Source organism: Chiloscyllium plagiosum, chromosome 4, assembly GCF_004010195.1.
Source record: "Chiloscyllium plagiosum isolate BGI_BamShark_2017 chromosome 4, ASM401019v2, whole genome shotgun sequence".
Lineage (NCBI taxonomy): Eukaryota > Metazoa > Chordata > Chondrichthyes > Orectolobiformes > Hemiscylliidae > Chiloscyllium > Chiloscyllium plagiosum.
The window spans coordinates 11,943,997-11,971,709 of NC_057713.1; the positions used below are offsets into that span (position 1 = coordinate 11,943,997).

At 41.3% G+C, this 27,713-nt stretch overlaps 1 protein-coding gene across 3 annotated transcripts in view; it reads right to left on the bottom strand.

The window, feature by feature from the left end:
- The window catches only part of LOC122548846 (tyrosine-protein phosphatase non-receptor type 2-like), an 86,447-nt gene that overhangs the window by 12,935 nt on the left and 45,799 nt on the right, over window positions 1–27,713 (bottom strand). For all 3 annotated transcript variants that reach the window (XM_043687695.1, XM_043687696.1, XM_043687694.1), the window contains exons 4-9: window positions 20,515–20,613; window positions 13,223–13,360; window positions 11,422–11,631; window positions 9,865–10,026; window positions 2,712–2,920; window positions 937–1,038 (exon numbers count right to left, since the gene is read on the bottom strand). In XM_043687695.1, the coding sequence (XP_043543630.1) occupies window positions 937–1,038; window positions 2,712–2,920; window positions 9,865–10,026; window positions 11,422–11,631; window positions 13,223–13,360; window positions 20,515–20,613 (920 nt within the window). The remainder of the gene's footprint in view (window positions 1–936; window positions 1,039–2,711; window positions 2,921–9,864; window positions 10,027–11,421; window positions 11,632–13,222; window positions 13,361–20,514; window positions 20,614–27,713) is intronic.

Consider the following 27,713-nt stretch of genomic DNA (forward strand, 5'->3'; position numbering starts at 1 on the left):
ATGGGTTAAGGAGTTAACTAGTATTTTATACATACATAACGATCCAGTAAATAATCCAAATATTTCAGTCACTGTTGATTTTTGACAAGGAAATTAAAAATTGTATTTCCAGAAATCTTCCTATGCCTTTGCTAAATGACCAACTGCACACTATGCACAGCTGTGTAAACAAAACCAAAAGAAAAATAACTAATATTTTATGCCTGAGGTTCTTTTAAAAAAAATCAAATGCTTTTAAGTGTACAATAATTATGCCGATTAGAAAGGAAAAAAACAGTTTAAGAAATGAAGAGCAGCAGCAGGCTAAAGCAATAAGGAAGAGGTCCAGTGGCAAGGCAAGTGGTAGGAGTTTCTTTCTGTTACTTGCTGGTTTGACTTTCATGGGAATGGAACTCAAAGCAGCCTACCAAATTTTAGAGCTTCATCAGATAGCCAGGCTGCTAGGTTCAGGTGTCCCATGATGCAGTAAAAAAGAAAGAGAAACAACTTCATCCTGGAAAACACCAGCAAGAAACGAGAGAAAGACTGCTTTCAAATGGAAGCACAATTTTTAACTAAATGTTTATTGCAGAACAGATCTGATAACATATTTACAACAAGATTTCTTCTATTCGGTGGTTTTAATCATCCAAACACCTGGCAATATAAGAACCTGAGAATCAATGTAGCAAACTGTTGAGTCAAACACAAGCAATACCCCCATTCTAGTGCATTCTCGTCTGACCTGCCAATCCTCAAATAAACACCTTGCTCTTATGCAAGGGAGATATGATTCCTTAGCACCTTACACCTCTGATGTAACATGCCTCTGCACGCCATTAAATGCATAGTTATACAATTTATCTTTGGAAGTACACAGAGCAGCAAACAATAGCTCCAACTGCAAGAGTAGCAACTGCAGCAATGTTAATGAGAACAGGTCTCCAATATAACCACCTTTTTCGTTTCACCTCAGTTTCACTTAGTTTCTGTTTCATTCTGTGCACCTTCTGCGCTGTACTTGCTATTCTATCCTCACGATGTCGTTTCCGAAGGTTACTGAAAAACAATTAAGAAAATGATTTATTAGCAGCCAATAAAAAGTACCAATAAATATGTCTTAAAGAATCCATTTAGTACTTCTCTTCCATACAACAGGAAGGAGCAGTATGTGAAAGCCTATGGATCTGTGGGACACTGATTCAGAACTAAAACAGAGACTCTGAATGCAGATATGTGACGCAGAGTAGGATTGAACAGACACCCTTACTTCACAGCATCAAAAAGAGTGTATTCTAAAGAGTAAATCTTCAAAAGGTTAACCATATGCTCCTTAGTCACCAGTTCAGAGCAGAACAGTGGAAGATCAAGTCCCCCACAGATAACGCAAACTCCAAAAGGATCAGAAATGAAACTGAAGAGTTTTTTTTTTAAAAAGTGCAGTTTCATTGCACAGTGTCTTTTTCAGTCTACTTAAAGGCAACATAATTACTTTTCGTGTTGTCTATAATCTCCTGTAAAGTGAATATTTCCATTAAGAACACTGATAGGAAAATTGCTGTTTTCCCTGATAGGCGAATCATCAGGTCCTTTTCATAGGATGAATTTAACAAAATATCTCATGAAACTTGCAGGATTACCTGCCAAATCAGCAACTGCTGGTCATCCTTACTACAGAGTTCTACCTCCACAAACAAAGAGCAATTACCGTAAGTATTTTGGTTTTAGTGGAAAAGCTAAAATTCACTTAGGAACATGCTTGCTCTAAGAACTTAAGAAACCACATAGCCACTGTGACCTTGTCCTGTTTTATCTAATGGAAGTTACCTATGTTATTAGCTCCTTGACCACGAGAGATTACATTGAGATCTATGCAAATTGAAAGATAATGACAAACTGAGACTCCAAGAGCCAAGACATCTGCTAGTCATGTCTTAATCAATATGCATAGAAATCTGCTGGAAAGAATTAGCATGGAGAGAAAGAAACATGAACAGAGAATATTTTTTTCTAGAAGGTCGTTAGATACTAAAGGCCACTGCAGCCCGATTTTGAAATTTGCAGTCACAGAAAAAGGTTTCTATTTCTAGCCATCCTCATCCGTCAAAAGGTACAGTAAGCCACTTTCATAACATACTTAGTATCTTATCACAGGGTACTTCCTAAGTGAATTCAACAAAGTTAAATTGGAAGACAAAGTTAAATTATTACTATAGAATAAGTATACATACAAACACGTTAAAGATAAATTCTGCTATTTGTACTAAATCAGCTGCAATAAAACTTTCAAACATAGTCCCCTTTCATAAATTTGAATTGATTCCGTCTGATCGTGCTATGATTTTCTAAATGCCCTGCTCTACTTCAGTTATCATGGATTTTAGTATTTCCCAATCCCAATTCGGGTGACTGGGCTATGGTTGAGTGCTTAAAGTTTTCGGTCTCCCTCCTTTCTTGGACAGATTGGCGCAAGTGTTTTCTAATCTACTGGGATCTTTCTGGAAGGAGGGAATTTTGAAAGATGAATCCACCATCTCTGTAGCCATCTCCTTAAAACCATAAAGATACAGGTCATGGGGACTTCTAGCCTCATTACATTTCGAAGTACTTTTCCTTGAGTGATTGCTTCAAGTTTCTACCCATTTTCTGTTCCTTGATTTTCTATTATTTGTACACCAAATCGAAGAAACTGGGTAACAGATTTAGTTTTAAAACAATATCAGTTCACATACTTTGCTTTGTTCTCCGTGTTTTCTTGTTCTTTGCCAAAGGTTTCTTGAGAAGAGCTGTTATTTTCTGGTTCTGTTGCTTCTTCCACGGTAACATCAGGATCCCTATTCTCATTTTGTCGTGGAAGGGTGCGTTTTGGAGGTTGAGGAGGTGGAGGGGCTTGATCAGTTACAGGATCCTGGTCTTCATTAGATAGCTCTTTCCATCTTTTCTATTAACACAGAAAAATAATGAAAATCTTGTTTTTTTTTTTTAAAAATGCACCAAAGCAAGTTGCAGGAAGCGAAAACCATGCTCAGCCTCATCATATCATTTTTTTTTAAAAAGCCAAAAAAAAAAGGAAAATGCATTCAGTTCTGTTTGAATAAATCTTACCAAACTTTCACCATTAACAGGACTCTGCATTTTTTTTTCACAAACAACTATATAATGAGGTCACAAATTCACTCTATAGTGACGGGTATAGATGAAGTTGATTCCTTGGCCCATTTGTTTGATACTTTCTCAATACAAGTAAACTAGATTAATCGGAGATGAAAGGTTTGTCTTGAGAAGTTGAGCAATTTAGGCCGATACTTGCTAGAGTTTAGAAGGATGAGAGGAGATCTAATTCAGGTGCTTAGGATTCACAAAGCAGAGGCCCAGCGGATGTTTCTCCTTGAGGGGAATCTAGAACAAGTCATCACAGTTTTAGACTAAAAATTAAAACCAAGATGAGGAGGAATTACTTTTCAAAAGATTGTGAATCTGTGGAATTCACTACCCGAGTGCAGTGGACACCAGGACACTGAATAAGTTTGATGAGGAGATGGACTGATTTTTAATTCGCAATGTTTAAGGGGTTATTTGAAACGTGCAGGAAAATGGAGTTGAAGTCAAGATGAGATCATCCATGGTTGTATTAGATGTCAGAGAAGCGATCTTTGAGAAGATCTATAGTTCAGGTTGGGGTTCTGGATGTAAGTTTGCTCGCTAAGCTGGAAGATTTGTTTTCAGACGTTTCGACACATACTAGGTAACATCATCAGCGAGCCTCCCGTGAAGCATTTTCCGCATCAAAGACATTTCGGAAATGACTGTCAGACAACTCCGACCTCTTGGTATCATGGAAGCCCACAAACCCACCAACACACTAAAACATCAGCTAATGAACTTGAAAGATCCTATACAGACAACAAGCAAAACTAATGTAATTTACACAATACCTTGCAAGAACTGTGACAAACACTGCATTGGACAAACAGGCAGAAAACTAGCCACCAGGATACATGAACACCCAATCAGCCAAAAAAAGACGACCTATTCTCACTAGTATCCTTACATACAGACGAGGAAGGTCACCACTTCAACTGGGACGACATATCCATCCCAGGACAAGCCAAACAGAGACACGCACGAGAATTCCGAGAATCATGGCATTCCAACCAGAACACTATCAACAAACACAGACTTGGATCCCATTTACTACCCCCTGAGAAAAGGAACAAAAATGATATCACCATGGGAAATGACATCACCAACCCAAGGAAACGCAAACACAAATAAAAAAAGTGGGCCATACCACCAGTGCTTCACCAGAGGCTAACTGATTATGTTACCTAGTATGGTAATGAAACATCTGAAAGCAAACGTTCCAGCTCAGCAAGCAAACTTACAAAGCCAGCTCGAGGGGCTGAATACCTACTCCTATTCCCAGTTCTCAAACCCGCCCTACCCTTTCCTTGTTAGAGAATTTACAAACGATTGATATACTCCTATTATAGTATCAAAATTCTAATTTAGCTCACTCATCCGAAGACAGAACATGTTTTAACAAAACACCAAAAATCTGAGTTAACTGAATTCTTGCTTAGCATAGTCAATTTTGAATCTTATACACTATTGACCCATTAAAATTTTAAATGCAGCACCCTAAAGATTGGAAGAAAATCCTCAAAGATGCATCTTGGGTCACAAAGTTAAAACTTAATGTCTGATTGATCAGCAATAGTTTCTACACACTGTTCTATATGGTTTCTTCTTAAATGGTGTTGCACAAAATAGGCCTATGTTGCAGAGACTCTTATTTGATAATGACCTTTCACACCAAGATAAGATGATAGAAAAACAAAAAGGAGAAATCATGCAATAACAGATTAAAAGATAAAAGATATGATAAAGTACATGCATGCGTGTGGTGGAAGTTTGATGGTTTTGAGCTTCTCAGTTCAGATTCCATTCCTCTCTCCCCCCAACCTGGTATTCATGTTAGGTTGCATACTTGCTTACAAGTTAAAAATCACAACACCAGGTTATAGTCTAAAAGGTTTAATTGGAAACACTAGATTTTGGAGCGCCGCTCCTTCATCAGGTGGTTGTGAAGAACACAACTGCAAGACACAGAATTTATAGCAAAAGTTTACAGTGTGATGTAACTGAAATTATAAAAAAAGTTTTGTGATTTACACATGAAAGAAGTGAAACTATTATGGTATTCGAACAGACGAAAGATTCAACAAACAATCAAGGTATTTTTCAATGTATAATTTCAGTTACATCACACTGTAAACTTTCGCTATAAATTCTGTGTCTTGCAATTGTGTCCTCCACATCCACCTGATGAAGGAGCAACACTCCGAAAGCTAGTGCTTCCAAGTAAACCTGTTGGAATATAACCTGGTGTTGTGAGATTTTTAACTTTGTACACCCCAGTCCAACACTGGCATCTCCAAATCTTGCCTACAAGTGAAATCCTTTTCTTGGTTAAATATGGAGAAATTAACAGAGTCCTATTATGGATGATCAGCTTTGCTAACTTTGTCATGCATGGTAATACCATTCTGCAGCCTCACTCTTTCTTCTCAGACCTATTCAGGATATCAATAGTGTTTCACCCTCGCTAATTAATACACACAAAACAGTCATTTCTGCAAAGTGCTTCAAACCACCTGCATATACTTTGTCACGTAGAGGGTGTCAGTCATACGGATCACAAAGTGGGAAGGCAGCAAATAAACTGAGGAGTTTTTAAAGACTGTAAAGGAGAGGTACAAATAAAGTATTTATTAAAATAAAGTATCAGCTGGATCAAATAAACTGGAAATAAAAAGATAACAAGCAAATACTGCAAGCTAGAAATGACTCTTCAATGATGAAAAATGACTAAAATGGGAGGCAATTATTGCTCTGCATTAAACATTTGTTTTTGATGTAGATGAATAAAGTATAGATATAGAGAGAGCTTGATAATGTCAAAGGGTAAAAGTGCAGTACTCTAACTATTAGTAGCAAATAAAATTATAGCCCAATAATATAGGAAGCACCAAGGGAACAAAGAAAACTATGGCGCATAGACTTTGATCCACAAAGTGTGAGGTCATCCTTTTGGATCCAAGACAGTAATTTATTAGTGGTGAAAGATTAGGAAATGTTGAGGAACAAATTGATGCAGGTGTTTATTAAGCAAATCACTCAAATTTCATGGACTGAAATAAAATGTAATTTGAAAAGTTAATGAAATATTGGCCTTTAAGAGATTTGTAATTCAAAAGTGAGAAAGTAACACAACAGTTGTACAGAGCCTTAGTTAGACTCCAACTGAAATTTGTGGGCAGCATGGTGGCACAGTGGTTAGCACTGCTGCCTCACAGCGCCAGAGACCCGGGTTCAATTCCTGCCTCAGGTGACTGTGTGGAGTTTGCACATTCTCCCCGTGTCTGCGTGGGTTTCCTCCAGGTGCTCCGGTTTCCTCCCACAGTCCAAAGATGTGCAGGTCAGGTGAATTGGCCATGCTAAATTGTCCATAGTGTTAGGTAAGGGGTAAATGTAGGGATATAGATTGTTTGCGCTTCGGCGGGTCGGTGTGGACTTGTTGGGCCGAAGGGCCTGTGTCCACACTGTAAAGTAATCAAGGTGGGAGCACTAAAGAATATTATCAACATGGCTAAATGGTGAAAACAAAGATAGGAATTATACTTCGAATTACACTTAGGAGCATAATGAAAACACATTTTCATCTTCCTACCAAAAAATGACATTTTGAAGTAGTGACATAAAACTGAAGATATGCAGCGTCAAGGAGGTTCTGATGATATCGTTTGAGATCTGAAGCCTTTGTTATTTTCAGTCTCATATTAACCTACAGGATAACACCAAGTAAATCTCACAATATCAGATTCCTATTCCTTCTCATAACAATGAGAAGTCAGACAACGATTTGCAAACCAATTACATAAATTAAGCCAAAAGATCCATTTGTTAAATTTCTGTTTTCAAAGTTGTTCCAGAGTCAGGCACACACAAACAGAACAAATACAAATGGCAGGATTTCCCAACTTACACATGCAGAGGTAGATTTTACCTGGTCTGACCCCATGCAACTCTAGATTGATACCAAGGGGGATGATTACCCCTGAAATGGCATTGCAAGTCATTTAGGTTAAGAACAATTAGGATGGACAACAAATGCTCATCAAGCCAGCAACACCCACAACCCATGAATGAAAAATTCTAAATTTTTAGAAGAATAAGATCATAGAGAGGCTCATGGGTCCCACTGCCCTTTAGGGACTGGATGGTATAAATTAGTATTGTTAATGAATGAATTGTTAAAAATATACAGATTAAATCCATGATTTTACAAAGTACAAGGACACTTAAATTTGTAGGTTAATGCTTTGCTTAATGTGATCAAAGCATTTGCATAGTGAGCTTTAAAACACCGACCTCATTGCATGTCATACAAACATATCTACTAACTGCCCCTCAGACTTGCACCGCCATTCAATAAGTTCATGGATAATATGCTGTGTTTTGAATTGTACATTTCCATCTACTCTTGAAAAGCTTTAATTCCTTTGTTTACCAAAACTTTAACCAACACTGCCTTAAAAATATTTAAGGGCTCACCTCCACTGCCTTCTGATACAGAGAGGTTCAAATTCACATAACTATTGACAGGAAATGAATTCTCATCTGTGTAAAACGGTAATCCTTAGCTTTAAAATAGCACCCCAGGGGTCTGGATTCATCCAGATGAGGAAATGTCTTTTCCTCAAGACCATTCAGGTTTACACATTGTCACACCCTCACGCTTCTCAACTTCAGTGGAACTAAGCCCTGACTTGTCCAGCCTTTCCTTATAAAGCAACTTGCTCATTCCAGGTGCCAATCTACTAAACCCACTCTGAACCACTGCCAAGCAATTTAAGACATGGTCTCACCACACACAGTTTAACTGACCATAACACGCTCCCTATTATAAAAACAAATTACTGCAAGATACTGAAAATCAGAAACAACAACAGAAAATGGTGGAGAAACTCAGATCAGGCTGTGGATAGAGAAAGAGAATTAGCGTTGAGTTGTGACTCTTCTACAGAATGCTTACTTTTATGTTCAAATCCTCTCAGAATATAGGATAGCATTTCATTAAATAAAAACAATGAATTACAGATGTTAAATAAATCAAAAACAGAAATGCTGGAAAAACTCAGCAGGTCTGACAGTACCTGTATCAAAAAAAGAATGAATGTTTTAAGTCCAGGATATTCTGACAAAGGGTCACTAGACTTGAAATATTAACTGAGGACCAGGAGTGTCGACGTTTCGGGCATAAGTCCTTCATCAGGAATGTCGGGGCTGGGGGAGGACCAAGAGGGCTAAGTGATAAATAGGATTTTTGTTTGGGGGGGGGTGGTGTGTACCTTGTAAGGTGAGAAACAGATGGAAGTGGGGGGTGATACCGATTGGTTGGAGCGGAAAATGGAGCAGGATAGGTGGGAAGGAAGATGGACACTTCAAGAGGGCGGTGCCAAGTTGGAGGTTTTGGATCTGAGATAAGGAGTCTGGTGAAATCGATATTGATGCTGTGTGGTTGGAGGGCCCCAAAATGGAAGATGAGGCTTTCTTGCTTCACATGTCGAGTGGTTTGGATTTGGTGGTGGAGACACCCCAGGACTTCCATGTCCTTTAGGGAGTTCTTTGGTGATGGTGGTTGGGGGTGGAAGTGAGGGGGAATATTTAAATGGTCAGCCACAGGGCAATGGGGTTGTTTGGTCCATGTCCTGGAAATGTTCTCTGAAATGTTCCGCAAGTTGGTGCCCTGTCACCCCAATGTAGAAGAGACCACATCGTGAGCAACTGACACAGAAGATGAGGTGTTTGGATGTGCAGGAAAATCTCTGCCAGATGTAGAAGGATCCTTTGGGACCTTATATGGTGGTGACAAGGGAAGGTGCTGGGAGTGGAGGCTGGGTTGGTTGGGGGGCATGAACCAAACAAGGGAGTCGCAAAGGGAATGGTATCTGCCGAATGCTGATAGGGGTGGGAAGGGAAACATATCTCTGGTAGTAGGGTTTGACTATAGGTGGTGGAAACGGCAGAGGATGATGTACTGTATCTGGAGACTGGTGGGGCGAAAGGTGAGGACCAATGGGTTCTAACCTTGTTGCAGTTGAGGAGTAGGGTTCAAGGGCGGAGGTGTGGGAAGTGCAGAAGATGAGGTGGAAGGCATGGACGATCACATGGGAGGAGAAATTGCAGTCCTTCATGCAGGAGGCCATCTGGGATATTCTGGAGTGGAAGTGCTCATTCTGGGAGCAGATGTGGTGGAGGAATTTGGAGTAAGGGATAGCATTTTTCAAAAAGGAGGGGTGAGAGCTGGTGTAATCCAGGTAGCTGTGGGAGTCGAAGGGTTTGAAGTAGATTTCTGTGTTGAATCGGTCGCTGGAAATGGAGATGGAGGTGTCCAGGAAGGGGAGGGCAATGTCACAAATGGCCCAGGTGAATTTGAGGTCAGGGTGAAAGGTATTCATGGAGTTTATGAACTGTTCAACCTCCTCGTGGGAGCATGAGGTGGCACTAATACAGTCATCGAAGTAGCAGAGAAAAAGGTAATGAATGGTGCCAGTGTAACTACAGAAGATGGACTGTTCTACGTACCCAACAAATATGCAGGCATAGCTGGGGTCCATGTCTACTCCTTTTGACTGAAGGAAGTGGGAGGATTTCAAGGTGAAGTTGTTGAGGGTGAGAACCAGTTTAGTCAATTCAAGTGACTGTTGCTGCTTCTCCTCTCCTGCCCTTCACATTACCATTTCTCCTTGGAGAAAGTGCAGTTGTATCCTATCAATTGTGGTTAGCAATATCATAGATTAGAAATAATTACACATTTACCTGTGCAGATGAGTCTCCCTTGATATATTTTGCTCCCTCTATAACGGCCATGTATGAAAATCTCAATTGATCTGGAGTTTGAATGAGTCCCATCCGATATTTTCTCATTTCTAATAATACTTCTCTGATGTCCACAGTGGAAGGATCTTTGCGTTTCTCCATCTATAAGAAAAATATCCTGCTGAGCACACAACGTAGACCCTAAATGTAATTTTTAAATAAAATTTACCATGGGATGTGAGCATCACTGTCAAGGCCTACTTTTGCTGTCCATCCCTAACTGTTTGAACCTTCTCAATGCCTTCTAGAACCACTGCCATCAACGTGTACATGCAGTGCAGTTAGGGCTCAAGTAGCAGGAGTTTTTTTATCCCCAATAACAGTGAAGGAGCAGCAATATAGTTCCAAATGAGACTGTTGACTGACAGAAGGCTGGGAGAGAGGACAAAGGATTTTTTCAGGATGGCAGCTGATGGCTAATTGAGTTCTGTAGAGGTCAGTGTTTGGAACACAACTAATCATGATACACGTTAATGACCTGGACAAAGGAACTGAAAGCATTGTTGTTAAGTTTGCAGGTGATGCAAAGACAGATGAAGGGACAGGTGGTGTCAAGGAAATGGGGAGACTGCAGAAGGAGCCTCTAAGAGAGTGGGCAAAGAAGTGACAGATGGAAATACAATTTGTTAAAATGTGATATTATGCATTTTGATAGGAATAATAGAGGCACAGACTATTTTCTCAACAGGGAAAGGCTTCAGAAATCTGAAACAGAAATAGACTGGAGGGTCCTAGTTCAGGATTCTTCTAAGGTTAACATGCAGGTTCGATTGGCAGTTAGGAACGCAAATGCTATGTTAACATTCATTTCAAGAGGACTAAACTACAACAGCAGAGATATACAGCTGAGGCTGCATAATGGCCTGGTCAGACAGCATTTAAAAGATTGGGAGCAGTTTGGGATCTGTATCTAAGGCAGGATTGCTGGCCTTGAAGGAGGTGCAGATTACGTTAACAACAATGATCATAGGGATGAAGGGCTTGTCAATATGAAGAGCAATTGTGGACTCTGGGCCTGTACTCAATGAGTTTAGAAAAATGAGGGGGTATCTCACTCCAACTTCCAGGATACCAAGAGGTCTGCAGTCAATGGATGTGGAGATGTTTCCAGTAATACAAGACACTAGGACCTGAGAGCACAGCCCTCAAAATGAAGTGATGACTCTTCAGAATTGAGATGAGGAGGAACTTCTTAGGCCAGAGGATGGTTAATCTGTAGAACTCAGTGCCGCAGAGAGCTGTGAAGACCAAGCTTTTAATAACGGGATCAAGGGTTATGGTAAGGAGGCAGGAGAATGGGATTGAGAAAAGACATCAACCATAATCGAACGGTGGAGCAGATTCTAAGGGCCAAATGGTCTAATTTTGCTCCTTTTCCTTATAGTCTTAAAAGATTATCTGCTGTCTAAACATTAAATCAGCCTTTGGCATTATAACTGGGTTTTTCATAAGGGGTAACAGCTTCATGCTTTCACAAGTTGTTACACAATTACTCACCAAAACAAGACAGGTATCTACTAATGCGAAGGTACCAGAACGCCCAATGCCTGCACTACAATGAACGACAGCAGGTCCACAATCAGAGCTCAATGAGCCAGATTCCCTCACTTTTAATAGAAAATTAAGAAATGAAGCAGGGGATTCTGGTACTCCAAAATCAGGCCAAGTAGTATAATGGAAGTGCAGGATCTCTCTGGTCTCCCCAGTCTATCAAGGCAAAATAAGACAAGTAACACAAGTTAAATTGTTGTTAACACGAGGAAAAGTGTTTTAGAATCGACAGAACAGCATTTTCAGACCATACAAAAACTTCTATAATGGTCAAAAAATTTTAAATGCATAAAATGGACAATGAATCCCAAATCTGAAAAAATTCAGTCGTTTTGGAGCCATTATTTAAAATTAAAGTTTTGTTTAAATAAGGTTTATATAAGGGGACGGAGGCTACATTTTTCAGAAAAAAAAAGTAAGTTTTAGACTTGCAAGAAACTTCTAGAACTGCATGCCCCTATTCTATGCCTGTTCTTGTGTTTAAATACTTCTTAAACCTCAATATTATATTTACTTCTACCACCTCCCTGGCAATCCAATCATCTACTACACACTCTTAAAAAAAGAAACTTTCCTCTCACATCTCTTTTAAACTTTCCCCCTACCACCTTAAACCAATGTCACCCTGGAAAAGAGACGAACTGTCCATCTTATTCACACCTTCCATAATTCTACATACTTCCATCAGATTGCCCTCGCCTCTATCACTTTTGTGAAAACAATCCAAGTTTGTCCAATCTCTCAAGGCTAATCTGTTCCAGTCCAAGCAGCATCCTAGTAAACCTCTTCTGCATCCTGTCCAAAGCCACCACATTCTTCTTATAGTGTGGTGATCAGAACTGTGCAGAACACTCCAAACTTGGTTGATTAAGCTCTATTACAGTTGCAACCCAACTTACTTTTATACATAATGCCCCGACCAATGAAGGCAAGATGCCACGCATCTTCTTTACCACTTTATTCACTCGTGTTGCGACTTTCAGGGAGCTATGGACTTGCACCCTATGATCCCTCTGTATATCAAAGCTCCCAATGGTCCAGCCATTTACAGTATACTTTCCTTTGTATTTGACCACCCAGAATGCATCACCTCACACTTGTCTGAATTCAACTCAAACTTGCCATTTCTCCACCCAACTTTCTAAAAGATCTAAATCTTGGTGTATCCTTTGATATCCTTCATCACTATCCACAAGTCCAACAATTTGACTCATCTGCAAATTTACTAATTTGACCACATTTTCATCCAAATCATTTACACGTATACAGAACAACCTTGATTATCCGAATGAGGCGGGCAGGGAGTATTTTAGAGTCATAGAAATGTACAGCACAGAAACAGACCCTTCGATCCAAGCTGAGGGCCTGAGGAATTGTGTTCAGATCTCCAAAGAATGCAGGATCTGAAGTACAGGGTTACACTCAAAGCACTCATGTAATCATCTGTTTTCTTCTTTCAGGTCAATAAGACGAAAGTTGAAAATCAATGCTTTTATTATCAGTGTTTTTAAACAGCAAGTCGAATGCTCTGAAATCAGCTTCGCCTTCAGCATAACCATGCAAATATCCAGGAAGGTGCAAGCAGATCAGATGTAAGAAAAGGCTCAGGCTCAGTAAGCAGCAGGGCCTAGTCAGGTTAGACAGAGCATAGGTGTGCGCTAGCTGGTTTATATCAAGGTGGAAGAAAACAGGTTCAGGCTATGTCTACAGTTGCATTACAATCAATTTCAGTTAAATGCATCCTTACTGAGATTCTTTGTAATTGCAGTTGTCGAACAGTGTAGTATGATTTCACATCTTCAGACAACAATTTTAAGCTGAACTGAGTGTCATCAAATGACATTACTTCATCTTCCTTGCTTGGCCAATACTTTTCACATTTTACCTGCAAAGCAAAGGATAATATACACCATTTTGTTTTTCAGGGTAATAAAGAACATACAAACTCAAAAACAAAACTTGCAATTTGTTATGCGGCACAGAGGCAGTCGCAAAACTGTAATCAGTTAAGCACCCAGTATTTCAATTGTTTAGGAACACATGACCAAGGGTTGACCACTCAGCCTGTTGAACCTACTTCACAGTTTAACATGAATATGTCTCGTCATTTTCTTATGCCCTTCTCCCCAACACTATCCCATATCCTTTTAAACCATGGGTACTTAGAAATCCGTCAATTACGACCTTAAACATACTCAAATGACCGAGCTTCCTAGCCCACTAGGTTGGGAGAATTCCAAACATACACAATTCTCTGACTGAATAAATTTCTCATCTCAGTTCTAAGGCTTGACCCTTATTATAAAACTTAGCCTGTGGTTTAGACTCCCCAACCAGAGTCACAGAGATATACAGCACGGAAACAGACCCTTCGGTCCAACTCGTCCATACCAACCAGATATCCCAACCCAATCTAGTCCCACTTGCCAGCATCCAACCCATATCCCTCCTAACCCTTCCCATTCATATACCCATCCAGATGCCTTTTTAATGTTGCAATTGTACCAGCCTTCACCACTTCCTCTGGCAGCTCATTCCACACATGCACCACTCTCTGCGTGAAAACATTGCCCCTTAGGTATCTCTTATATCTTTCCCTCTCATCCTAAACCTATGCTCTCTAGTTCTGGACTCCCCCACCCCAAGGAAAAGACCTTATCTATTTATCCTATCCATGCCCCTCATGATTTTATAAACCTCTATAAGGTCACCCCTCAGTCTCTGATGCTTCAGGGAAAACAGCCCCAGCATATTCAACCTCTCCCTATAGCTCAACCTCTCCCTTGGTAACATCCTTGTAAATCTTTTCTGAACCCTTTCAAGTTATCCTGCTAAGATTTGCTTTCCCAAAATGCGGCACCTCGCAATTATCTGAATTAAACTCCATCTGCCACTTCTCAGCCCATTGGCCCATTTGAACAAGGTCCCATGATAATCTGAGGTGACCTTCTTCGCTGTCCACTACACTTCCAATTTTGGTGTCATCTGCAAACTTACTAACTATACCTTCTATGTTCACATCCAAACCATTTATATAAAATGATGAAAAGTAGTGGACTCAGCACTGATCCTTGTGGCACTCCACTGGTCACAGGCCTTCAGTCTGAAAAACAACCCTCCACCACCACAGTCTTCTACCTTTGAGCCAATTCTGTATCCAAATGGCGAGTTCTCCCTGTATTCCATGAGATCTAACCTTGCTCCCCAGTCTCCCATGGGGAATCTTGTCAAATGCCTTACTGAAGTCCATACACATCACATCTACCACTCTGCCCTCATCAATCCTCTTTGTTGCTTTTTCAAAAAACTCAAATCAAGTTTGAGAGACATGATTTCCCACGCACAAAGCCATGTTGACTATCCCTAATCAGTCCTTGCCTTTCCAAATACATGTACATCCTGTCCCTCAGGATTCTCTCCAACAACTTGCCCACCACCGACATCAGGATCACTGGCCTATAATTCCCTGGTTTGTCCTTACCACCCTTCTTAAACAGTGGCACCACAGTTAGCCAACCTACAGTCTTCCGCACCTCACCTGTGACTGTCGATGACACAATTATCTCAGCAAGGGGCCCAGCAATCACTTCCCTAGCTTCCCACAAAGTTCTATGGTACACCTGATCAGGTCCTGGGGATTTATCCACTTATGCGTTTCAAGACATCCAGCACATCTTCCTCTGTAACATGGACATTTGTCACCAGCTATTTCCCTACATTCTATATCTTCCATGTCCTTTTCCACAGTGAATACTGATGCAAAATACTTTAGTATCTGCCCCAACTCCTGCGGCTCCACACAAAGACTGCCTTGCTGATCTTTGAGGGGCCCTATTCTCTCCCTCGTTACCCTTTTTTCCTTAATGTATTTGTAAAAACCCTTTGGTTTCTCCTTAACTCCATTTGCCAAAGCTACCTCATGTCCCCTTTTTGCCCTCCTGATTTTCCCTCAAAGTATACTCCCACTGCCTTCATACTCTAAGGATTCACTCGATCTATCCTGTCTATACCTGACATTTGCTTCCTTCTTTTTCTTAACCAAACCCTCAGTTTCTTTAATCATCCAGCATTCCCTATACCTACTGGCCTTTCCTTTCACCCAAACAGGAATATATTTTCACTGGAATCTCATTATCTCATTTTTGAAGGTTTCCCATTTTCCAGCCGTCCTTTTACCTGCGAACATCTGCCCCCAGTCAGCTTTTCAAAGTTCTTGCCTAATACTGTAAAAATTAGCCTTCCCCCAATTTAGAACTTCAACTTTTAGATCTGGTCTATCCTTTTCCATCACTACTTTAAAACTGAAAGAATTATGGTCTTGGCCCCTAAGTGCTCTCCCCCACTGACACCTTAGTCACCTGCCCTGCCTTATTTGCCAAGAGTAGGTCAAGTTTTGCACCTTCTCTCGAAGGTACATCCACATACTGAATCAGAAAATTGTCTTGGACGCACTTAAATTCCTCTCCATCTTAATTCTTGAGAAGCATCTCATCTCCATTTACCCTGGCTGTCCCTTCACATATTTTGCAGGCTTCACTAAGATCTCCTCTCATTCTACTGAACTCTAGAGAGTAGAAGCTTAGCTTCCCCAATCTCACTTCTTAGGATTATGGGGCATTCTGTGATTCAGTGCAGTGAATCTTTGTTGTACTCCTTCAATGGCATTAACAACCCTCTCTAAACTGAGGTGAGCTAAAGGGTGTGCACACATTACTTAAGAGGTCATCCAACCAATTGAAGCTTTACCTGTCTCCGCCTGTGTGCAAATCCTCTAACATAGCAACAGCCTAATTGTTTGCTGCATCTGCATGTAAGCCGCCAGGAATTCATTCACAATAATAGGAATTCCATTTGGGAGACAGGTCGAAAAATTGAAAAGCAGACAATTGTGTTATGGATCAATTTGTGTGTTCAGTAAAATCTATGGCATAATAACATGTCTAGCAAAATGTCTTACATTCGGGGTCGCAAGTCCTCCATATTTAAATTTTAATGCCACTCAAGTGCACTCCAAGGAAAGATGGGAATTTCTTCCACCCACCACATCCCCACATAATGATCGATCTCTAAGCAATTTTTGAGAAAAATCATATATTTGATTGCACTTTAATATCCTTAAGTGAAGTCCTTTTGCAATGGGTTACCTTCATCATACATCTAAAAATAGATTTGTGTTAATAACATGATAGAATCACTGACGAAAAGTTTACAAATTTACAAATGGCCATTCTTCCACTCTAAGTGAGCTAACACTGGGTCACCAGCTCTGATGGAATCATTTCAGCATCAAGAAAAAAAAAGTTAAAAGCAAAATGGAGGAAGTGTTGGAGCTGAGTCAAGTGAAATCACATTCATTCAGGTGAGCAAGATGCAGTTTAAATGAAACTGCAATGTTCACTCAGATTGGTGGTCAAAGTTCAAAATTCTTTAATCTAGATGGCTGTGGAAGCTCAGAACTGACTCCAGACCACATGAGGTCTCATGGGAGCAGGTCAAACATGCAGAAGGAAATCCTGCATCCTTGCAGGTTGAACACCACTAAGGGCAGCAAAAACTAAGGCCAATCACTGTGGCTTGCAAGTGCTGCTACTGACAAAGCTTGAGTTCTAAAGGGCGTTGCTGCTAGAATGGGTCTGTGGCAAGTGGTGAAGCAATCAACATGAGAGAAAACATACTTGAACCTCACTGATCTCCCCGCTGCATGACAGGGAAAAAGAACAAAAGAAAGTACAAAAAGAAAGATTTTATTGTTGTGTGTATTTTACGGTGAGATAAACAGCAAAATACAATGAAAATGTCTACACTGTCACCATGATCCAATGTTATTTTGACTCGTTTTAAAAATAAGAAAAATAATACAAAGATACAGTTTAAAGAGAGTCCTATCAGTGCAGTTCCTTATCAACACCACCTGCACCAGATCCAACCAAAATTGAAGTTGCCATTCTTCAGGCGCCATCTTTCACTGTTGTGCCAATTCTCCTTCGCCACCGTTTCATCACCATCTGTGCCAGACCAACCAACGTCACTGTCACAACTCTTGCTTCAGGACCCACCCGTGTGTCACTGTGATGCCCTTCCACCAAAACTTCAGCACAGCCAACACCAGACAAAACCAACAATGAGCTGGAAATGTGTTGCTGGAAAAGCGCAGCAGGTCAGGCAGCATCCAGGGAACAGGAGAATCGACGTTTCGGGCATAAGCCCTTCTTCAGGAATTCACTTTCTCCTCAAAACCAACAATGAAGTCACCTCAGGTGCCATCTTCCACTGCTGGGCCTACGTCTCTGACATCATATCCGCCAATTTAGGAGCCACCATTTCAGACGCCAGGTCCTGCGCTTGCCCCAGAAAAGCAAGGGCGCAATTGCCGTTGCCATGAGATTCCTTCTGGGCCCTAAACACCACACCGTCCTTGTAGAAAAGAAGTTCTGTTTACACATTGAGGAACTCCTCTCATGTGTGCCACAATAAACAAGGCTTTGCATTTACATAATTAATAGGTGAGATCTAAGCTCTGCCATTATGCTACATCCAAATGCAAATTATAGTGAACAATTAAACAAACTCATTGGTGGAGGAGACTCAAGATATTTCCACCCTCAATGATAGTGGAACCCAGCACATCAGTGCAAAAGACAAGGCAGAAGAATTTGCAAGATGTGCTCAGTGAATGATCCATCCCAACCTCACCCATTAGGTGCCAATCTCCAGTCAATTCAATTCATTCCATGCTATCAAGAAATACCTAGAAACACTAGCTGTAAGAACTATGGCCCTAATAACATTTCAGCAATAACATTGAAGATGTGTGCTTCAGAACTTGTTGCTCCCCCAGCCAAGCTGCTTCAGTACTGTTTCAACACTAGCATCGACCTGACAATGTGGAAACTTGTCTAGGTACATACTACGCACAAAAATCAGGACAAATCTAACCCAGCCAATTTCTTTCCCCATCAGGCAACTCTTAGTCATCAGTAAAGTGATGAGAGGTACAACAATGCTTTCATGCAGCATTTGCTTCAACATTCCCACTATTTCTTTAAATTCTCTTTGGACCACCAGTGTGCACGCACAGCAGCAATTCCCAGAACAGAAAGTCAACGATGCCAATGGCGTTGGGGCACCAATCACTTAGTGCAGACAGTTTTAATGGCTAGAGTTTTGTTTTTTCTCCCAGAATAATCTGCTCACAGATGCTCAGTCAGGTCACACATTTCGCAACCGTGATATCAAAGAGCGAGTCAATCGAAATTGGGGGAAACTCTCAACTGGTTGGGTCATACCTGCTGCAAATGAACATGATTGTTCTTGGAGGTCAGTTACTTTGGCTCTAGGTATCGCTGTAGGACTTCTTTGGGATTCTGAACTTGGCCTATCTTCCCTCATACGGTCAAAAGTAGAGTGCTGATTTGAGTCCCACCTGCTCCAGAGGTGTGCCATTACATCTTTGAACAGGTTGATTAAAATATCAAGCTCAAAAGTGTGCAATTCTGAGCAAATGTCCCCAATGTTCAGCACCATTCCCAACTCAGCTACAAAAGCAATCAATATCCACATGCAGGAAGATCTGGATAATATCCAGGTTTAGGCTGACAAATGGCAAGTAATATTCATGCCACAAGGGCCAAGCAATGACCATCAACGAGAGATGAAGAGCTTACGCTCGAAACATGAGTTCTCCTCCTCCTCAGATGCCGCATGTTCGACTGTGCTTTACCAGCACCACACTCTCGACTCTGATCTCCTGCACCTGCAGTCCTCACTTTCTCCCAACAAGAGAATCTGGTCTTGACATTCAATGGCATTAGCATCACTGAAACCCCCAAATATGAACATCTTGCAAGGTTATGACTGACCAGAAACAGAACTGGGCTAGCTATATAAATACTGCAGCTACAAAAACAGAGGCAAGAAATACACTTCCTGATTCCCTAAAGCCTGTGCACCATCCACAAAAACACAATTCGCAAGTGTAATGGAATACCCTCCTGCTTGCCTGGATGAGTGCAGCTCCAACTGCATTCAAGAGGCTTGACACCTTCCAGGAAAAAAACAGCATGCTTGTTTGGCACCCTCAAACATTCACTCCCTCCAATGCACAGCAGCAGCAGCATTGTAAACCATCCAAAAATTCACTATGAACTTCACCAAGGTTCCTTAGAGAGCACCTTCCAAAACCAACATCTAGAAAGACAATGGCAACAGATATATGGGAACACCACTATCTACAAGCCACTCATCATCCTAACTTGGAAATACATTGCTATTCCTTCAAAACCCTGTAACTCATTCTCTAACATCCTACCTACACCAAATGGACTGCAGCGGTCCAAGAAGGCAGCTCACCAAGTTTGAGTCTGAAATTGATAATTTTCTACATTCTAAAAATCTCAGGGATATGGAATTAGTACAGGAAAATGGAGTTGAAGTAGTTCAGTCATTCAATGGTAGAGAGCAGGTTCTAAGGGCTGACTGGGTTATTCCTGCATCTACCTCTGTTCTTATTTATGCACATGGGATGCACCTTTATGTGTTAAATATATACCCTGCACTGGAAAAAAATTATTTATGGTTTCTTTAGTAAATCTTCAGCATGGCAGCGAGTTTGCAAGCATCAAACACTGGCTTAACCAAAAGAAAACCTAAAGAGAAGGCAAGTAACTTATCATGTCATGTAATGCTATCAAGCGAACAGAAGGTATGCAGCGTTATTGTCATTCAGGGACAGCAGTTATAATTCTACTCAGTGCTTCCACCAGATGGCATGCATTACGTGGAATGTTTTGGGAGGGTCGGTCTCCAAACACAGGAAATCTTGAATAAAAAATAATGCATCATCACACCATTTCACTTGCACAGGTCAAGTAGGGGAGGAATGCAAGATGCCCCTCTGTTTGCAGTTTACTGAAATGATCATCTGCATTAAATTTCAGAATGTGGAATTATTCTTTTAAAAAAAGAGATTTAACTCTAAATTCATGTAGTTAATTTTAAGGTATAAATATTAAACAAACATGAAAGAAATGATTCACTTACTGATCCTTTTTCAATGACGCGATTCAACATCACAACTGCTCTGCTTTTCTGCTCCCATACCATTTGCCAGAAGTGACCACAAGAGTTGGGAAGTGGGCCCTGTTAGAAAATGCATACAGTCATACAGTAGAATCAATCTCATTTTAAAATAGCGAAATGCAACTGCTTGGGCACAAAGAAAACAGTTTACACCTGTAAATTTGAAATTTCTTCACACTACACAATACATAGGAGCAGGATTAGATAATTTATCCCTTCATTCTAACCCACCATTTAAAAATACCATGGCTGATCTGCAACTGATCTCCAAAAGCAGGTTTTTGCCCCATTAATGACAATAACTCAATATTTCATCTTAAAATTATTTAATAATTCCACTGAACCAAATACTGTCACTATTCACATTTCAGAGTTGGAGCAGCATGGTGGCACAGTGGTTAGCACAGCTGCCTCACAGCATCCGGGACCTAAGCTCAATTTCAGTCTTGGGTGACTGTCTGTAGGGATCATACAATCATAGAATCCCTACAGTGTGGAAGCAGGCCATTTGGCCCACTGACCCTCCAAAAAGCATCCCACTCAGTCCTACACCTCCCTCACTCCTCAAAACCCCTGCATTTTCCATGGCAAAACCACCTACCCCGCACATCCCTGGACACTACAGGTAATTTAGCATGGCCAATCCACCTGATCTGCACATATTTCGACAGTGGGAGGAAACTGGAGCACCTGGATGAAACTCACACAGACACGGAGAGAAGGTACAAACACCACACACACAATCACCAAAGGATGGAATCAAACCCATGTCCCTGGCATCCCAAAGTTCCCATGGAGTTCCCACATTCTGCCTTATTTTTGTGTGGGATTTCTCTGGGTACTTCACTGTCCCATGCAGTCTAAAGCTGTGCAGGTTAGGTGGATTGGCCATGCTAATTTGTCCCACAGTGTCCAAGGATTTGCAGGCTCAATGGTTCATCCATGGTAAGTTTGGGATTACAGAGATACGGGTAGGATGATCTTCAGAGGTTTGGTGCAGACCCGATGAGTCAAACAGTCTCATCCTGCACTACACTGATTCTATGACTATGAAAATACTAGACACATTCAGCATTGTATGTTACAGCCGTTCAACTCAGTACTTGCAGAATGTTGAAGAGCTGCAAATATGACAACAGCTTTAACATGTATTCTGGAATATTAAGTTTATTTTTCACTTTCCTAATTGAACTTATTAGATTCTAATTTTGGATACAATACAGTTACAAAACAACTCAGTACAGCACAGCAACAGACCCTTTTACCCATCAAGTCTGCACTGATTCTAATCCTTATTGAGGTCTGCTACTTAATGTCCATGCAGTTTCTATACTGCTGCTCACCTCCCAAACACTTGACTATCAAGATATGCCTTAATGTTGCCAACGTGCCTGCTTCCACCACCTCCACTGGCAGTGCATCCCAGGCACCACCAATCCCACTGTGTTTCCCTGCACTTCTCCCCTAACCTTGAAGGTGTGCCCTCTTGTAATTGACCTTTCCATCGTAGGGAAAGGCCTCTATCACCCTATGTATGCCTCAATTTTGTATACCTCTATCAGATCACCCCTCAGCCTCTGCTTATTCAGTAAAAGCGATCCCAATCTAATTCTTCCTTCTAAATAAAACCCTCCAGATCAGGCAACATCGCGGCACCTCCTCCGAAGCATCCACCTCCTTCTGGTAGTGGGACGACCAGACTGCATGCAATATTCCAAATGTGGCATAACTTTAAATTTTGTACAGCTATAACAAATTGCCAACTTTCATATTTGATGCCCCGACTAATGAAGGCAAGCATGCTGTATATGCCTTCTTGTCCACCTTATCCACCTGTTGCCACTTTCAGGGATTTAAGGACCTATATGCCCTCTATGTCAATGCTAAGGGTCCTGCAATTTACTGTACAATTTGCACCTGAATATGATCTTCCAAAATGTACCACCTCACGTGTCCGGATTAAACTCGATCTGACGTTTCTCTGCCCAATTTTGCAATCTATCTACACCTTGCTGTATCCTTTGACAATTCTCCTCACTGTCTGCAACCAATTTTGGTGTCATCTGCAAACTTACTAATAAGACCACTACACTTGATCATTCATTGCAAACAAAGGTCCCAACAGTGATCCCTGCTGAACACTGCTAGCTAGTAAGCCCTAGTCCAAAAAGCACCCTTCCACCACTACTCTCCACCTTCCATGACAGAGCTAGTTTTGTATCCATCTAGCCAGCTCATCCTAAATCCTAAGAGATTCTACCTTCGGTACTAACTTGCCATGAGATACCTTATCAAACACCTTACTGAAGTCCACATAGACAACATTCCCTGCCCTTCCTTCAAATCATTCTCATCACCTCCTCAAAAACTCCATCAAATTGGTGAGACATGACCTTCCCCACACAAACCCATGCTGCCTATCACTAACAAGCCCATTTGCTTCCAAATATGAATAAATCCTGTCTCTCAATATCTTCAACAGGTTCCCCACCACTGACATCAGGCTCATCAGCCTGTAATCATCCCAGTTTCCCTTCTTAAACGAAGGAGCATCATTGGTCATTCAGTCCTCTGGAACGTCACCAGAGGCCAAAAAGGGTGCAAGGATAACTTAAGGCCCGAGTAATTCCCTCTCTTGCCTCCTACAGTATACTGGGAAAGATCCCATCTGGCCCTGGAGACTTGTCTACCTTAACGTATTTCAAGACACTCAACGCTTCCTCCTTCATGTTGACCTACCTGAGAGTATTCACTCACCTTTCCCTAATCTCAACATCTATCATATCTCTCTCTTTGGTGAATATGGATGTAAAGTACTCATTAAGGATCTTGCCCATTTCCTCTGACTTCACACATAACCGCCTTCATTTATCCTTAAGTGAGCCTTCTTGTTTTTTACCCTCTTGCTCCTCATATGTATAAATGCCTCTGTATTCTCCTCAACCCTGCTGGCCAAGGGCATTTCAAAGCATGCTAATACCCTGTTTAAGCTCCTTCCCCCTTTCTCTCTATTCTTCAAGGACTTTGTTTTTAGTTGCCTGACAAACAGGTATGCTTCCTTTGTTTTGCCTAAGCTGATCATTTGTCTTGTCGTGCAAGGTTTTTGAATCCTGCCAGTCTTGTCCTTCATTTTCATACAATAGATAAGGTTTAAACAGGGAAGTGCCTCAGAGATTAGATTAAATTAGATTAGATTAGATTCTCTACAGTGTGGAAACAGGCCCTTCGGGCCAACAAGTCCACACCGACCCTCCAAACCCACCCAGACTCATTTCCCTACATTTAGCCTTGACTAATGCACCTAACACTATGGGCAATTTAGCATGGCCAATTCACCTGAGCTGCACATCTTTTGTAATGTGGGAAGAAACCAGAGCACTTGAAGGAAATCCATGCAGACACGGAGCATGCGCAAGCTCCAAACAGAGTCACCAGAGGCCGGAATCGAAGCTGGGTCCCTAACGCTGAGGCAGCAATGCTAACCACTGAGTCACCATGCCCCTCTCTGCACTCTTTTTGATTAGCTTTCCTTTCCTTTACACTGACATTTCAAGAACACACTTTCATGGATATTGACATATCCAAGCCAAAAATCAAATAGCATTAATGTAGTTTGGGGGTTTAACAACCCAGGTGGAAGAATTTAAATTTAAATTTAGACCAGATTTTCCCCAGTCCCATGACTCCACAGGTCACAAAATAAATCTGTTTTTCCGATTCCAGGTAAGTGATATTACTCTATATTAAACTTCAAAAACAAAGCTTATCAATGAAGTTTCTTCAGTAAACAGAAATACAATTTATGCCATGGTGATGCAAAGCTGGCCACTTGTTAAAGCAAAAATATAAATGCTTGATATAAATACAACTTTTTTAAAACTTCAGACATGGAATGTTTCAGTCACTGGCTGGGCCAGCATTTATTACCCAGCCCTAGCTGCCCTCAGGAAGGTGGTGGTAAGCAGCCTTCAAGAACCACTGCAGAACATGTGCTGCAGGTAGACCCATTTGGGAGGTAATTCTAACAATTTGACACACTACTGCTATTGAGCAATGGAGGTGAAGGGAGTGGATATGGTGCCAATCAAGCAAGCTTTGTCCTGGATGGTGGTGAGCTCCTTGACTGTTGGAGCTGCACTCAACCAGGCAATTGGGGATTATCACACTCCTGATTCTTGCACTGTAAATTGGGGTTAGGCATTGGCAAGTCAGGTGACAATATAATTACATTAATATATTAAAAAAAATACACATTCACACTCACACATACTTGGTAACAAAAAAAACTCTGCAAAGATTAATCAAAAACACACTCTAACCAATATGCCTTAACTTTTGAAGTCAGAAAAACAAGGATAACGTAGGAACGTTCAAATCACTGTTGATCTGATATCCTGGTACACAAAGACACATGTTAGAAAACAAGATGTTTCTGGATCTTTGACAATGTAGTTTGCTCAGGAAACACATGATCTTCAGGAGAATAATGCAGGTTCAGCTCGGACAAGGGCTCCAGTATCACAGTGAAGCCTTACCAAGAAGATTTTCAGAAACAGGAATGCTATGCTGGCAAGTATCCTTTCACAGGTTGGCCAACTGAAAAATCCAAGCAATCTCCAAACAGAAACGAAAAGCTGACAGTCAAAAACAGGTGGGGCACTTAGTAAACAAGCTGTTATCACAAGACATGTGACTTTCAACAAATGCAATGCAAAAAAAGTTGCAATGTTCGTTCATTGAGCCCTTAAAAAAACCCAAAGCCACAATCACTCAAACTCAGGTTTGAAAACATTATTACATTAAGCCTCTAACTTTATTTCTTTTTATTTATTTAAAAAAATCAAATTAATACTCAAAGCCCCACTTCTTCTGTGTCTATATTATTCCTCCACTGCAGGATTCTTGCCTTTCTCTGATCTTTCAACAACAAAGACAAAAGTGCTACGCTGTTCTGAGGAGTGATAAATGATAGTGCTGCACTTTTGAAGAAGCAAATCAGGGCAGGACTTATACAATTAATGGTAAGGCCCTGAGAAGGTTACTGAACAAAGATGCCTTGGAGTGTAGGTTCATAGGTCCTTGAAAGTGAAGTCTCAGGTAGACAGGGTAGTGAAGGCGGCGTTCGGTATGCTTGCCTTTATTAGTCAGTTCATTGAGTACAGGCGTGGGATGTCATGTTGTGGCTGTACAGGACATTGGTTGGGCTACTTTTGGAATACTGCGTTTTGGTCCCCCTGCTCTTGGAAGGATGTTGTGAAACTTGAAAGGGTTCACAAAGATTTAAAGGATGTTGCCAGGGTTGGAGGATTTGAGCTATAGGGAGACAGGCTGACTAGGGGGAGCCTCAGAGGTTGAAGGGTGAATTTATAGGAGGTTTATAACATCATGAGGGGTATTGATAGAGTGAATAGCCAAGATCTTTTCCTGGGATGAGGAAGTCCAAACTATAGGTTTAAGATGAGACGGGAAAGATTTATAAGGGATCTAAGGAGTAACTTTTCCATGCACAAGGTGGTGTGTGCACGGAATGAGCTGATACAGGAAGTGAGGGCTGGTACAATCAACATTTAAAAGGCACCTTGATGGGCATTTGAAAAGGATGGGTTGAGATGAATACGGGCCAAGCGCTGGCAAATGGGACTAGATTAATTTAGGACATCTGGTTGGGACGGACAAGCTGAATCGAAGGGTCTGTTTCCATGCTGTACAGCTCTATGACTATTTTGCTGGGTATATGAAACAGGTATCATCTGCGAGTACCATCCAGATTTCTATCCCCACTTCCAACTTGCAACTAAGCTGTTGTTCCTCCACTGTTGCAGAGTCAGAATAATGGAATTCCCTACCAAACTGCAATGTCAATGGGACCTACACCACAGTCAGTGTCATGGCTCAAGGTGTTAGCTCACCACCACCGCTCCAGGACAACCAAGGATAGGCAACAGATGCTGGTCTTGCCAGTAATGCCCACATCCCATGAAAGCATTAACAAAATATCTACTGCTGTTCATCACATTGAGTGTCATGTGCTTTCAGCTTATGGTTATCAACCTCAAAAGCTAGCCAATCTGTACTAAGTCGAGCGTGTGGTGCCAGAAAGGCACAGCATCCGAGCAGAAGAATGAACGTTTCAGGCCTAGGCCCTTCAGCTTTTTTCCTGCCCTCGGATGGTGCCTGACCTGCTGTGCTTTTCCAGCACCACGCTCTCGACTCTAATCTCCAGCATCTGCAATCCTCACTTTCTACTCATTATGTAGGGGCATGGATAGGATAAATAGACAAAGTATTTTCCCTGGGGTGGAGTCCAGAACTAGATAGCATAGGTTTAGGGTGAGGGGGGGAAAGATATAAGAGACACCTAAGGGGCAACTTTTTCACGCAGAGGGTGGTACATGCATGGAGTGAGCTGCCAGAGGAAGTCGCGGAGGCTGGTATAATTGCAACACTCAAAAGACATCTGGATGGGTATACGAATAGGAAGGGTTTGGAGGGATATGGGCCGAATGCTGGCAGGTGGGATTTGATTGGGTGGGGATATCTGGTCAGCATGGACAAGTTGGACGAAAGGATCTGTTTCCATGCTGTATATCTCGATGACTGTGTGCTAAATCGGGCAAACCCAGTTTTACAACTTAGACACAGTCCACAATCTTTTCCTGCACAGCTTAAGGAAAGGTTCACAAGCACAAGCAAGACCTCATTCCCTATGATGTACCCTAAGGGGGTAAAGAATTACCTCTTATCAAAATGCATACATGACAAATAATAGATTACTATGATAAACTCCTGCTTTATCAAACCAACCAACGAACACAGTTAATTACCAGGGGCCTGGATATTTATAGGGAGGTCTGATTTTTGAAGTGAGGGAGAGAAGCTTTCAAATGTGATTTTCTCCTCCAGACTGCCTGCTCTAGTGTCAACTAGATGAATGATCTTGGATAGCAAGGCAGGCAGTCTCCAGAAAAACGGCACAGTGGAACAAGTTAGTTCAGAGAGAGGGGTTGGAGCAATTGATTTATAGGGAAAGCGTATAGTGCCCAGATTCCTCCTCGCTTGGTGCACAACCAGCACTGCAAAGCCATTTACTTTATTGAATTAGTCCTTCTTGCCTTGACTGTCCTGCCAATTTTCAGAAGCCTGAAAACAAACCAGCCAAT